This window comes from Aspergillus brunneoviolaceus (assembly GCF_003184695.1).
Source record: "Aspergillus brunneoviolaceus CBS 621.78 unplaced genomic scaffold BO95scaffold_26, whole genome shotgun sequence".
Classification (NCBI taxonomy): Eukaryota; Fungi; Ascomycota; class Eurotiomycetes; order Eurotiales; family Aspergillaceae; genus Aspergillus; species Aspergillus brunneoviolaceus.
Genome location: NW_020290756.1, coordinates 153,015 through 167,815, shown reverse-complemented (window position 1 = coordinate 167,815; position 14,801 = coordinate 153,015). Strand labels below are relative to the sequence as shown.

At 44.0% G+C, this 14,801-nt stretch overlaps 5 protein-coding genes across 5 annotated transcripts; 3 read left to right on the top strand and 2 right to left on the bottom strand.

The window, feature by feature from the left end:
* Positions 1–4,868: 4,868 nt before the first annotated feature.
* On the top strand, positions 4,869–6,110 carry BO95DRAFT_387248 (lactate 2-monooxygenase). The gene has a single exon (XM_025583514.1). The coding sequence runs from the start codon at positions 4,883–4,885 to the stop codon at positions 6,089–6,091; it is 1,209 nt and encodes a 402-aa protein (XP_025443223.1). The 5' UTR covers positions 4,869–4,882; the 3' UTR covers positions 6,092–6,110.
* A 155-nt stretch (positions 6,111–6,265) lies between these two features.
* On the bottom strand, positions 6,266–8,451 carry nop9 (RNA-binding RNA processing protein NOP9). The gene has a single exon (XM_025586302.1). It carries the CDS (start codon positions 8,442–8,444, stop codon positions 6,312–6,314), a length of 2,133 nt encoding a protein of 710 aa, XP_025443222.1. The 5' UTR covers positions 8,445–8,451; the 3' UTR covers positions 6,266–6,311.
* A 236-nt stretch (positions 8,452–8,687) lies between these two features.
* On the top strand, positions 8,688–9,927 carry BO95DRAFT_441921 (RsfS/YbeB/iojap family protein). Its single transcript, XM_025586301.1, has one exon. It carries the CDS (start codon positions 8,831–8,833, stop codon positions 9,776–9,778), a length of 948 nt encoding a protein of 315 aa, XP_025443221.1. The 5' UTR covers positions 8,688–8,830; the 3' UTR covers positions 9,779–9,927.
* On the bottom strand, positions 9,888–10,977 carry BO95DRAFT_441920 (formyltetrahydrofolate deformylase). The gene has a single exon (XM_025586300.1). It carries the CDS (start codon positions 10,843–10,845, stop codon positions 9,994–9,996), a length of 852 nt encoding a protein of 283 aa, XP_025443220.1. The 5' UTR covers positions 10,846–10,977; the 3' UTR covers positions 9,888–9,993.
* Positions 10,978–11,686: 709 nt separating this feature from the next.
* BO95DRAFT_360903 (uncharacterized protein) lies at positions 11,687–14,545 on the top strand (the record flags this gene model as incomplete). The annotated part of the gene is made up of 9 exons (XM_025582494.1): positions 11,687–11,770; positions 11,829–11,911; positions 11,968–12,319; positions 12,488–12,876; positions 12,932–13,140; positions 13,199–13,331; positions 13,381–13,599; positions 13,655–13,810; positions 13,873–14,545. 9 exons carry the CDS (start codon positions 11,687–11,689, stop codon positions 14,543–14,545), a joined length of 2,298 nt encoding a protein of 765 aa, XP_025443219.1.
* Positions 14,546–14,801: the final 256 nt, after the last annotated feature.

The following is a 14,801-nucleotide window of genomic DNA, read 5'->3' as shown; positions in this document are numbered from 1 at the left end:
ATAAAATATTAATAAAATTATAGAATTCTAAGAATACTTAGATCTTATAGTATATAGTTGGTATTAGTTATATAAAAATATTAAATATTTATCAGAAATCTATTAATATACTATATAAAAATATAATATATTTTAAAAATTTAATATAATTTTAATAGAAAGTATATTTAATAGTTTAATATAAAGATCTATTGTTTATAAGTATTCTAATACTTAATATAGATAAAGAGTATAAAAAAAACAGTTTTTTAAAAAAATAAGAATATTATTTAAATAAATAATATAAAAGATATCTAATATATTATAAAAAGCTAAATAAATATAATTTTAAAATATAATCAGAATATTAGTTAATTTAAAAAATATAACTAAATATTTAAAATATTTATAATAGATTTGAAAGACTGTCTTCTATTTATTTTTCTATTTAATATAAATTTAGTAATATATATTCTAAATATCTAGTTTAAAAAAATATTTGGCTTTTATAATCCTATTTAAAATTTCTAAAATTAAAAATAAAAAATAATAATTTTTAATTAAAATCTTATTAAGTTTTTTATAATCTATATATAATCGAAAATCTTTATTTTTTTTTAATATAAAAAAAATAAAAGCTTTTATAGAACTTTTAGAAAATTAAATTTATTCTAATTAAATATTTTTATTAATATAATAACAGAGAAATTAAAGCTTAACTTAAAATAAAAAATAAATAGATTTATACAGTAGAATTTTATTATTTTTTAAATTAATAATATAATCCAAGAATCTATAAAAAAAAATTATTAAAAATAACTAAAAAAAATATATATTTATAAAATCTTAGAGTTTAGAAAATAATATAATCTTATTAAATTTAATTTAGAAATAATTTAAAAAAACTTTAATTTTTAATAGCCAGATATTTTCTAAAAGTTTAATAATAGTATAAATATAAACAAGATTTTAGTAAGCTTTTATAAATTTATAAAAAAATAAAATTTTTAATATTTAAATCTTATATTACTACTGTTAATTTTATATAAATAAATAAATATATAGATCTTTTAAAATAGTTATTAAAAATAAAATAGGACTTTTGGAAAGATCTAAATTATAATTAATAGTTATATAATATTTTATAAATAATTATATAATTCTTCTTAAATTAATAGTAGTAATAGAAATTTTTTATATATTATAAATATTTATAATAAAATAATTAATTATAACAACCAGTAGAACTATAAAATAGACTATATTTAAATAAAATTACTAAATAAATTAATAGCTAATAAAATTAATTTTAGTATATAAATCTAAGTCTATATGAATTTTAAATATATTTTTAAAATAAATAAATATATTAAAATAAATAGCAGTCTTTATTTTAAATTAGTTTATTTAAAATATAAAGACTTCTTCAACTATTATTTTTTTTATTAATTTTAGTTTAATTTTATTTCTATTTCTATAAGAGTATTAATTAGTTAAATAATATTTATTATTATATTTATAATAATAAAGAATTTAGATAAAAAAAACTTATTATTAAACTATAAAAACCCGGATTTTCTAAAAGTTTTATTTAAATAGTATTCCCGGCTTTTTAAATCTTATTTTTTCTTTTAATTTAATATATTCTAATAATTAATAATAATAGATACTATTTTCTCTCGGAAGTCTGATAATTTTAATATATATTTATAAATATATTAACTAAATTCTGATATCAGCTTTAAAAAAAAATTAATATATATTTATTATTTTATTTAGATTTAAAATAATATTTTAAAATATTTAAGTAAAAATAAAACTTTTTTAAATTTTAATTAGTTTAGTAGTAGGTCTGTTTAAGCTGTTTTATAATATTAAATTATAAAATAATTATATTTTAAATAAAAAAAAGTCTATTAAATAAAATAATCTTATAATTTCTTAATATTTCGGCGGTCTTCTAAGAATTTTTTATTAATATATTAATACTATTTCTGCTAATAAATAAAATCTAAATAGTTAATTATAGCTAGAATTTTTTAATTCTTTATTTAATACTTTTAAAAGTTTTTTTAAAAATATATAATAAATTATAAATCTATTTTATTCTTTGTTATAAACTGAACCGAAGAAAAAGAATAAAAACTTTTTTAAATTTACTTTTTTTTTATTTAAAAAATAAGATTAAGCTAGTATAGTATTATTATAATTTTATTAAAAATTTAATATTTATATATTCTGTTTATAATATTTAAACCTGTTTTTTTAATTATTTTAACTATTTTAATTAATAAATAATAGCTTATACTTTTTAAATATCTATCTAAATTAAATAATATAATTTAGAAACAGACAAAGTGCCTTAAAATAATTCTAATAAAAATTTATTAAATAATATATTACTTTTTCTTAGATAACTAAAAAAAAAAATTAGAAATTATTTAGAAACTATTTAATATAGTAGATACGCTGGTTAGATAAGATAAATAAAATAGTTTAAAATAGTCTTCTATTAATTTTAAAACTAATTCTTAAGAAATCTTCTTTTCTAAAGAATCTCAGAATAATATATTATATAAAAAAAAGTAAGTAATATAATAATATAAATATCTGAATTAAAATTTTAATAAATTTATATTAGTCCTAAAGCGGCTGCTATAGTAGTAGATATAGACTGCTGTAGCAGTAGGTATTGTATAACAATATATTAATATTATCTTTATTAATAGATAGAATTTAAATAGCTAACTGCAGCTAGAATTTTTTAATTTTTTATTTAATACTTCCGAGAAGCTTTTTTAAAAGTATATAATAAATTATAAATCTATTTTATTTTCTATTATAAACTAAACCAAAGAAAGAAAATAAAAACTTTTTTAAATTTAATTTTTTTTTGTTTAGAAAATAAGGTTAAGCTAGTATAATATTATTATAATTTTATTAAAAATTTAATATTCTTATATTCTATTTATAATACTTAAATATATTTTTTTTAATTATTTTAATTATTTTAATTAGTAAATAGTAGCTTATACTTCTTAAATATCTATTTAGATTAGATAATATAATTTAAAAACAAATAAAGTATCTTAAAATAATTTTAATAAAAATTTATTAGATAATATATTACTTTTTCTTAAATAACTAAAAATAAAAAGAATTAGAAATTATTAGAAACTACTTAATATAATAAATATACTGGTTAAATAAGATAAATAAGATAATTAAAAATAGTTTTTTATTAATTTTTAATTCTTAAGAAATCTTTTTTTCTAAAGAATCTCAGAATAATATATTATATAAAAAGAAGAGATAAGTAATATAATAATATAAATATTTAGATTAAAATTCTAATAAATTTATATTAATTCTAAAGCAGCTGCTATAGTAATAGATATAAGCTGCTGTAGTAGTAGGTATTGTATAACAGTAATATTATCTAACTTTAATATAATATAATAAAAAAGAAAATAATATTTAATTCTATCTCTGAATCAGCATGTTTTAAAGAAATAAAAATTATACTAAAGATTAGAGTGGCTAACAGCCAGGTCAGGTCAGGTTAATTAAAATTTTTATACCTGACTGCAGGTTATAATCAGATATAAAAATATATATATTTCTAACCGGTTTAACCTGCGGTTAACCGGCCGATCTAATTTTTTAGTAATTAAATCTATTTTAGAAGGCGGTAAAAAAGAGCAGAATATAACTATTTAATTTTAGTCTGATTTTAGCTTATTTCTGTTTGATTTCTATTTAAACTAGTTTTTTTAGAACTAGTCTAGATATAACAGTTAACTATAGTTAACTGTTTTATCTAACAGTTAATTTAATTTTATATTTTAATCTGACCGCCAGGTTATGGCCAGATTAAGATTAAGATATAACAGTCAGGTTAATCCACTCTACTAAAGATTTTTATTTATAGATTAAGTAATTTGATGTGTATCTGTAGAAAAGATTTTATATTATTTATATTACTAAGTCTTATTTAACTTTTAGATATTTCTAAAGTAGCGTATTATATATATTATAAATAAATAAATAAGTTTTAAGGCCTCTAATACAGTTAAATATTATAAGATCTAAAAAATAGTAGATAGAAGAAGTATAGATTTAAAATAGTTATAAAATATTATTAATCTTTAAATAAATCTTTTTAGTAACTATAATAAGAAATTAGATTAATCTAATTAGTATTTAAGAATATATCATTATTAAAAAATTTAGATTAAATATAATATAATTATTAAAACGGGGCTTAATATTTTTTAAGAATTAGAAAAATAATAGACAGGCCGGCGAGATAAAAATAAAATAAATAATATTAGTAGTATATATTTTATTTAAATTATATAACTAGTTTATATAAACTCAGGCATGCAGTTAGAATAATAGTTATTTTTTTTAAATCAACTTTTGGATTAATCCAGGATTACTTAAAGATTATTTAGAATATATATTTTTATATTTTTTCCACGCTCCGGGCTGTTTAGTAAGTAAAAAACAGTACTAAGTTCGATCTAAAGTAGAAAGAGAAAGTCGCTTGATTTCCGCAGTAATCCAGTTTGTTAGTAGTCTCATGCCCGGTTGTGAGTGATAAGCGATACTTGGATCAATCCGCCGCGCCGCATGTGCCTGGCCTTGTGATCCCCACTCGTGCCCTAACCAGCTGGTGACATCACCTATCCTTCGCCATGGTCGACAACACAACGTCACCGTCTGCAGCGTAGTCAAGAACCCAATCTGAAATCTCGGCCGATTACTTTGTGTGCCAATGACCTCAACTGTCTTACTCTCCAGTAGACCCAAACCGTATGAACGGTATAAAAACAACCATCTAAGCCAGTGTAACCACCTATACCCCATACATACCACATAGCGCACCCAACGCATCAAAATGACCCCCAACCCAACGCCCTACACCTACGAAAACGCCATCTACAGCGCCGGCCTCGGCGACGAGCGCCCGCGCTTCCCCCCGCACCCGCACGACTGGGAACCCACGGCGAAATCCCGCCTGTCGGCGGACAGCTTCGGCTACGTGCACGGCTCCGCGGGCACCGGCCAAACGGACGCGAACAACCGCGCCGCCTTCGCCAAATGGAACCTGGTGCCCTCGCGCCTGGTGCCGAGCGACTACCCGGACCTAAAAGTGAACCTCTTCGGCGAGGAATACCCCTACCCGATCGCCATCGCGCCGGTCGGCGTGCAGAAGATCTTCCACCGCGACGGCGAGGGCGCCGTGGCGCGCGCCGCCGCCGAGGACCACGTGCCCTACATCCTCTCGACGGCGGCCTCGACCAGCATCGAAGACGCCGCCGCGGCCAACGGGCCCGCCGGGAAGCGGTGGTTCCAGCTGTACTGGCCGCTGAACGAGAACAACGACATCACCGCCAGTCTGCTGCATCGCGCCCAGGACGCGGGCTTCAAGGTCTTGGTCGTGACTCTGGATACGTATATCCTGGGCTGGCGGCCGAGCGATCTCAGCAATGCGTATAATCCGTTCCTCCGGGCGGATAGTATCGGCGTGGAGCTGGGGTTCACGGATCCCGTGTACCGGCGGAAGTTCCGCGAGAAGCATGGCAAGGAGGTCGAGGAGGATCTGGGCGCCGCGGCGCGCGAGTGGGCGCATACGGTCTTCCCCGGGCGGAGTCACGGGTGGGAGGATCTGGAGTTCCTGAAGGAGCACTGGAAGGGGCCGATCGTGTTGAAGGGGATTCAGACCGTCAAGGATGCGGAGTTGGCCGTCCAGCATGGCATGGATGGCATTGTCGTCTCGAATCATGGCGGGCGCCAGCAGGACGGCGGCGTCGCCTCGTTGGAGGTCCTCCCCGAGATCGTCGATGCGGTGGGCGACAGGATTGAGGTGCTCTTTGATTCCGGGGTGCGCTGTGGGGCCGATATCGTCAAGGCGCTGGCGCTCGGGGCGAAGATGGTGCTCATCGGGAGACCGTACGTTTATGGGTTGGCCATGGGGGGTCAGGCCGGGGTCAGCCATGTCTTGAAGTGTCTCTTGGGCGATTTGGATCTGACGCTGCATTTGTCGGGCGTGCCTTCGGTGCGGAAGGAGCATTTGAATCGGTCGATTTTGAGGGAGTCGAAGTAGATCGACCGTGTGACCCAGTGCATTTATATTTCGTAATTGATTATAGACTCTACAGACTTTTATGCCAATAAATGATTTACATACTACCGTGCTTGTCAAATGGTTTTGCAAGACATCAAAACTTTTTCTATCCGCTAATAATATACATGCTCTCTCCGCGGTGACTATGTACAGGTGGGAAAGCCGCATTGTTCATTATTCCATCACATCCGCTCATTCATCACGAACTGGTGGCAGATGCCTTCTGAGCATTCTCCTCGGCCTTAGCAGCGAACTTGGCTCGGGCCAGTTCGATCCGTGACTTGGGACGCTCGCCCGTGCTGTTGACAGCATCCAACCCCTTGGCCTTGGCAGCCCACTCGCCCCGGCGTCGCTTGTACAGATCCATCGACCAGTTCCTCCACACGGCCCGACCCACAAACGAGTCGCGCAGGGCCATCTCGTTCTGCGCAAGCTCTTGCGCCATCCGCTCCTTGACGAAGAAGACATCCTTTGTGGCGTGCCACAGGGCGTCCACCACGCGCGATCCGCTGCTGTCCAGAGCCAGGTCCTTGAGCTGTCCGGTGAAGCGGGTGACCAGCTGGCGGCGGAATTGCGTGGTCGAGGTGGGTAGCGTGAGTGCTTGCTGCAGGACATGCGAGGCAGTGGGGTCGGTGGCGATCTTGATCAGAGACTCCGTCGACTGCGCCAGCAGGCCAGAGTACACCAGCCCGCTCAAAGCTCCTGGGGCAGTTAGCATCGTCTGCGCGAACAGGGAGCTGTGCAATCGAGCTGCTGCGAGAGCCTTCTGGTTGTTGGGGGCGCTGGTTCCCTCGTCGCCGTATCTCGGCTGCTCCACATCATCCTGAGAGAAGCCCTCCAGCCACAGCATCTTATCCAGACGGCGAGCGGGGTCGCGGTCGTAAGCAGCTTCCAGAGCACGGGCAATGGGGGCGGTATCGACCCCACGGATCAGACAACGCTCGATCAGGGCCTTGGGCACGATCAGTCGGGACCGCTCAATGAGACCAGAGATCTGGGGAACAATCAAGTCGACCGCCTCTTTGAGATCATCCTTGCCAAGACGCTCGAGGATACGCAGAACGACATATCCAGCGGTGATGTTGCGTGCAAGGGAGCCCATCTGTTCGCGCATGAGGTTCTTGTACAGCGCCTTGAACAACTTTCCGGGCAGGCACTTGACGATGGTTTCCAGCAGTCGCGATCCAACCGGGTCGTACAGCAACCCACGGACGAAGATGGTGCTCTCAGAGCCTTCCATGAACTCTTCATCTGGGATCAATCGTCTCGTGATCGACTTGGGGTCCTTCGCGCTGGACTTCCCAAAATGCGACAGCTCCAAGTACACCAACACTTGCAGCACCGGGTTTCCAACCGGGTGGGTGGCCAGTGCGCGGAGATACGTATCATCCAACACAGACACCATATCCTTCATGACCTTCTTCAGGGTGGCCTCGAACGTCTCCGGGACGCCTCTCTTCTGCGCCACAGGGTTCTCCTTCGGCGTATCGGTGTTGGCCAGACCCAATCTCTCCTTCTTCCGACTAGCGACAACGGAGTCGCTCAACGACAGATCCACCGGTTCTCCCGCCAAGACCAGCAGGAGAACTCTGATCGTGTGCGACGCAAATCTCTCGGTCAGCAGATATCCCCAGTTTCCTTGCAGTTCCTCCACCACCGTCATGAACATCTCAGCCAGCGACAGCTCGGGTTCCGGCTCCTCGTCCTCCTCTCCGTCCACCTCCATCTTCTCCGCCTTAGGCTTCGATGGCTTCTGCGTGACGCCGGGCGCGGCGTTGATGAACAGGGTCTCGCAGCAGTGACTGGCGAACCGGTGCTGGACGAGGTGCAGGAAATGGCCGATAAACTTGTTGAACAGGCGTCGGATCTGGCGCATGTCGGACAGTGAAATGAGCTTCTCCATCAGCCGCGAGCACGACTGGCTGCACGCAATCTTCAACTCCTTGCCCCGGGCCTCCGTGTACACACTCTCAATGAACACCCGCCGCTCCTCCTCGTCGCCGAACTGGTTCAGTTCCAGCACCTCGCTGGCGCGGGAAAAGTATTCCTGTTCCTCGGGGTCCAGGAGACCGAAGAACACCGTCTCGCCGGAATTGCCATTCTCCTGGTCGAAGCCCTCCTGCTCGGCTTGTTGGTCGTATGCTGGCTCGGCATCCAATGCGATGTAGTCGGCGCCTTGGGTGAAATCGTCGTTGGCGGGCTCGTCGTCGGTCGACGGCTTCATGCGCTTGGGCAGGGTCTCTTCGGGGACTTCATCGCGTTTGCGCTTGGCGGCGTCCTTGCTAGCCTTGTCGACGGCCCGACGACCTCTCTTCTGATTCTCACGCGGCATTTTTGACTGACCTTGGTTGAATGGAGAGGCTTGCGATCGACAGTCGGGGGCAGTTTTTTTTCTCGGCGGAAACCCAGCGGTGGTCCAAGCGTCTCCGCGGGTTGTTTGCCGCGTTTGCAGGGCGAGGCCAGGCCAGGCGGTCAGGCGCAGATTTTTGAATTGTTTGCTGCGTATCACGTGCACTCCGTCATTTCGACGATACTGCTTCCTTTCTGCAAGGCGAAATATTCAACTGTTGGTCGCCATCTTTACTCAGCGATCATCAGCACTTCAATTGACCCTTTTTCTTTCGTCCTTATTCTGATCGAGTCATCTGTTTACTTTCAAACCACATATATCTCAGAAAGGCCTTCAGAACACCAAAATCCCGGTCGTCCAACCCGACCATGCTGAACAGAGCTCTTCTCCGAACGCCCTGGTTGCGACCAGCGATCTTCAGCGCACCACACCCCTCGATCAGCGCAACAGCAGCCTCAGCACCGCGCTTCCCAACCCTGTACGCCACCACCAGACCTCTCACCTCCGCCCCCTTCCGTCAATCCGAACACCCACCCACGACACCCTCAACGCCACCGTCCGAGACAGCCGCACTCCCATCGCAAGACCCCGAACCCGCCACAACCACCACAACCACCGCCCCCGAACCCCCATCCCACATCCCGTGGTACCTCCAAGACGAGCCCGACGTGCCGGCCACGCGCCCCATCATTTCAGGCGAGCAGATCCCCGCCCTCCCAGAAAACCCGCCGGCCCTGCTCGCGGCGCTGCTGGAGTACACCTTCAAAGACCTGGGGCTGGACGGGCTGAAACTCCTCGATCTGCGGGGACTGGACACACCGCCGGCGCTGGGCGCCAACGTGATCATGATCGTCGGCACCGCGCGCAGCGTCAAGCACCTGAACGTCTCGGCGGACCGGCTGTGCCGCTGGCTGCGGGCCACATACAAGCTGGCGCCGTTCGCGGACGGCCTGCTGGGCCGCAACGAGCTGAAGATCAAGCTGCGGCGGAAGGCGAAGCGCGCGCGCCTGGCGAGTAAGGCCGGGACGCTGGTGGACGACAAGGACGATGGGATCACGACGGGGTGGATCTGCGTGAACGCCGGGATCGTGGAGGAGGCGCCCCTGGCGGATGAGGTGGCGGCGGCGCAGGAGGCGGCCGGGTTCGAGGGGTTCGGGAATGCCGGGTGGGGGACGCGCGTGGTCGTGCAGATCTTTACGGAGGAGAAGCGCGCCGAGGTGGATCTAGAAGGGCTCTGGGAGAAGAATCTCGCCCGTGTTGGACGGCAGCGCGAGAGGGAGAGGGCCGAGCGCGAGGATGGGGAGGAGTGGTTGTAGTGTCGTGTAGTCTACCATTTCCAGGTTACGGTCGGGTGTATGATTACGTGGATGCATTTATAGGCGGGGATATGTACATTAGATTCCATTCTGTTTTTGGGGGCCTTTCCCCTGGGTGTTGGGGGAGGGCTGAAAAAATCAAAGCCACATTAGATTGTACATGAATCTGTTGTATATATAGAATATCTCGATATAACTTTTGTGTCAGGGGGTGTTCAGTTGAACACCACGGTCTTGTGGCCGTTGAGCAGCACGCGGTGCTCGGCAAAGTACTTCACGGCGGTGGCGAGGACGTTGCTCTCGACGTTGGAGCCGGCGTGGGTCAGCTCCTTGGGGCTGAGGGCGTGGGTGACGCGGACGACGTTCTGCTCGATGATGGGGCCCTCGTCGAGGTCGCTGGTGACGAAGTGGGCGGTGGCGCCGACGATCTTGACGCCGCGGTCGTAGGCCTGGTGGTAGGGCTTGGCGCCCTTGAAGCTGGGCAGGAAGCTGTGGTGAATGTTGATGATCTTGCCGGACATGGCGTCGCAGAGCTTGGGCGAGAGCACCTGCATGTAGCGGGCGAGGACGACCAGGTCGATCTGGTGCTCGGCGATGAGCTCGAGGATGCGGCCCTCCTGCTCGGCCTTGGTGGCCGCCGTCACGGGCAAGTGGATGAAGGGGATGTTGTAGGTGGCGGCCAGCGCGGCGAAGTCCGGGTGGTTGGAGACGATCAGCGGGATCTCGATCGCCAGCTGGCCCGTCGACGCCCGGAACAGCAGGTCGTTCAGGCAGTGGCCGATCTTCGACACCATGATCAGCACCCGCGGCTTGGCCGTCGCCGACACCAGCTCGAAGGTCATCGCCAGCTTCTCCGCCGTCGGCGCGAACGCCTCCCGCAGCTGCTCCAGCGTCGGCGCCGGCGTGCTCTCCGGCTTGAAGTGCACGCGCATGAAGAATCGCTCCGACGTCGGGTCGCCGAACTGCGACGAGTCGATGATGTTCAGGTTGTTCTGCACCAGGTAGGCCGTCACCGCGTGGACGATGCCCGGGCGGTCGGGGCAGGAGAGGGTGAGGATGTAGCTCATTTTGGTGGAGGATGGGATGTTGAATCGGGAGGGAGAGGTCGCGGTTGGGTGGTTGAAGAGGAGGGAAAGGGATTGGCGCGGGGGGGGGAGAGGAGGTTAAAGAATAAGGTTGTGGAGGTTGTTCAAGGTTCCTGACACGATGCAGAATTTAAGCCGCTGGCGAGAGCCAGAGCCACTGGTGCAGGTTTGCCCCGCCGCTTGCGGCGATGAGTCAATCCGGTCTCGCGCTCACTGGCCCGCCGCCCTGGTGATTGATAAGATTAGGGCCTGCACTCAGGGCTGATCATCTAGGGTTGTCGCTCAGGGCTGCAGATCATTCTGCACGGCTTTTAAGGCTGAGCTAGCATTACGCCAGGCCGCGGGGGGATTTGGTTTTGATCCTGTGATGCAGGGGTCTGGAGTAGCTCAGTAGCTGCATAATCCACCTCGTTAGTCTCTCGCTTTATACTTGCTAATCCCACTCGTCACCTACTTTTTCTCGAAGTGATCGACGATATATAGTTAATGTGTTACCAAAACATGTACCAGTGCACGAAGGAATTCTCAATCAGTACATTCCGTCACTCACTCAATGATATCATTCACAGTGTCCTTTTCTATGATTAAAACGTACCTGCAGTTGCTACGCGCATCAACCACACTTTCAAAGCTGGAAGGTATGATGTCCATGCTCTATGCCTGAGGCACCAAGGTGTCGCCGGAGCGGGAATCCCGACTCCTCAGTGACTGCTAACCCATCACGGAATTCATATCCCGAGGCTTCATCTTATCCCACTTTTTGCCATGACCCCGCAGTCATGGCAATCAAACTTTGTTCATGATTTCTCGCGTGTCCTCAGTCATGTCTCCGAAAAGCAAGTCACCTAAGCCTGCTCGAAAGCATGTGACGACGGCCTGCAACCCTTGCAGAGAGGGCAAGGTGAAGGTACTCGACAAGCCAGGTACAGAAGAGATGCGTCTGCTGATCCCAACATGCATTCTAGTGCGACGGAGCCACTCCCGCTTGTGGGAATTGCGGGGCAAAAGGCAAGAGATGCTCTTATCGCCAAGTTGATGACAGGCGCAAGTAAGCTCCACGTATCCATTCTCCGGTGTCACCGCTCATGAGCTGTTCTTTCTTAGAATCCCGGTACGAGTGAGCTTCGGTGTTTTGGCTAGAAGAATAAACCAGCTGGTACTTTATATTCAAGGGCAGGGCTTGGAACTTCCTTGCATGGACGAGAGCGACAGTTTGATGATCGGAAGCATATTTGATGCGCTTGGAATGGAATGTTATGGTCTTACGACTGGGAAGGATACGTCGACTGCAAAGCGGTACATTGACGACGCCAGATCTGGGGAAGATGTTGTGCTCTCTCCAGATGCAATGCCACCTCATCAGAAGGCGGTTGCCGATTCCTCTTCACCATCGACCGGTGCAGATCCGCAAGAGACTCTAGGCGCGCATAACCTTGTATCCTCAGCAGCACAGCCAGTGCAAGGTGTCTCGGGGAAAGGCTCAAAGGTGCTGAGAGGTGACAAGATAACATGTACATCCCTAAGCATTCAACGGGATGAACTGCCGAACACGAAGGCGATCCCTAGGACGCCTGCTGACTCGGCATGCTCCTCTGACTCCACCGAACCTGGACCTCAACCTCAGCCTAATCCTTCTCATGAAACCGGAGAGGATGAAGAGGATGAGGTTACTAGTCAGCTGTCATGCCGATCAGGACGGCTTCAAGTGATGCATGACGGACAGCTCCGGTACTACGGGTCCACCTCCAACCTCAACCTCCTGGATATCCTCGTCGGTGTCACTCCGCCATGCTCAACAAATGCCCAGAAAGGAGCACACGAAGTCTTAAAGAGTGCGGAGCTTGATGCCCCGGTCGATGAAACATTCGAACAGCATCTGCTGAAGCTCTACTTCACATGGCAAGATCCCTGTCTTCATGTCGTGGACGAACAAGTATTCTGGAGGTCGAGAGCACATAATCTGGACGATGACTTGGATACACCATACTACTCTTTCACACTAGTAAATGCTATGTGGGTGACTACCCTCCATCTTCCATACGCTTTGTGCTCACTGACAATATTGTAGGTGTGCGATCGGAGCTGCGTACGAGCCCCGATACCACCCGAGTCTTGTAACCTTTCCTCGATCGCTCGCCGAGTTCTTTGGTGATCGTGCTAAAGTACTCCTTGAGTTGGAATTGGAGAGTCCGTCACTGGCTACAGTTCAAGCCTTGGTCATCTTGGGCGGGTATGAAGCCTCCTGCACGAGGGATACGCGGGGGTGGCTGTACAGTGGTATGTCTCTGACGTTGGCGAGCGATATCGAAGCCTGAAAGATAACTGACATTGTCAGGAATGGCTATGCGATTGGCCTTTGATCTTGGACTTCATCTGGATATGGCTCCGTACGTGGCCAAGGGCATCATCCCGTTGGAAAATGCCGAGATTCGCCGCCTGACCTTCTGGGGAGCATATATGAGCGAGCAGTATGACCAATCCCTTCCCATCCTAACTCATATCTAACAAGGTACCCAGGTTCTGGGGTTGGTACCTCGGTCGTCATACTCGAAACCAATTGCCGGTGATAACAGTGAAGAAGTTGGATGGGTGCAATGATCCAGGAGCCGAAAAGTGGGAGCCATATGGCTCTCCGACCGCCTCGAACAACGTACCCGCTTTTCCAAACACATTGAAGAAGCTATCCTACGAATGGACCTCTCTCTATGATCTCCCATTGCCACTTACTGATGTTTTGTAAGATCTAGAGTGATGCCCTGGCATTGATGCCGGTCACTAACCCGGGATGCAGATATGACATCTCTTCTATGTCTATACGTGAAATGCAGGAGCTAGCAGCCCACACAGTCGAGAAGCTCAAGTCGTGGAAGGCTGATTTGCCAGCAGAGCTGGACTTTGACGAATCCGAGAGTGGAGTTCAACCTCTTCCGCACGTACTGGCTCTACAGTGAGTTGGAGCGAGATCTGCAAGCCCACCGCTACTGTGGCATATACTAATGTCCAGACAAGCATGCAGTATCATCAGATGATGATTCATTGTCACCGTCCGTACATCTCTCACGTTATCCAGCCTCAGCCACCTCAGGGTCCAGGCTCAGGGCATGCACGCATGACGTGCATCGAGTCGGCGATATCGATAGCGAGACTCCTCGCCCTCTATGAGCGATGCTATAGTTTCCGCCGGGCCAATTATCTCATTGTGTCCTTCGTCTTCTCGGCTGCACTAATTCTTATTTTCATCACGGTACCTCTCAAAGGGGATGACGAAGATCAAGAATTGATGCAGCATTTGAACACTTGTTTCCGTGCGCTAGATGAGATGGGTAGTCGCTTTGAGAATGCGAGACGCACGAATACCTTTCTCACAACGCTGCAGTGCGAGTGGCAGACTCGTCGACGAGACACGAAGGTATCTTCAGGGACCAAGAGGAAGTTGCCGTGCTCGTTCGCAACAACTGGCCGTCGGACTATGACTCGAGATGAAAGCTCCCTACGCTCAGCACATGATCAGAGCTGGTCCGCAGCAGCGGTAGGCCGAACGGGAGAACAAGCAGATGTTGACCTTCAACATTCGACTGATCTTCCTTCCATTGATGATGGCTTGTCTTACTCTCTGGATCTCATGGAGTCTGACTTGTGCAATATCCTTCTCAGCGAGGGGATTCCGAGGGCTTTCGTGTAGCCATTATCAGGTGACGCGCGTGATCGGGTTCTGTATTCCTGGCTGTGGGAATACTATCATGAATTGCTCTCAACTCATTTTAGGACCTCTCACGTTGGAACAAAAGAGCAGTGGGGTCCCTGTGATGACATACTGTGATCGGTTTAATGCATGTCTCTGATGTGAGTCAGCTTCTTTCTTCCGAGTAAGATCATCGTCAAAGACACGACCAATGCAGGGTAAGTCCGGGAAATGAAACCCGGCAGCCAAGACAGAT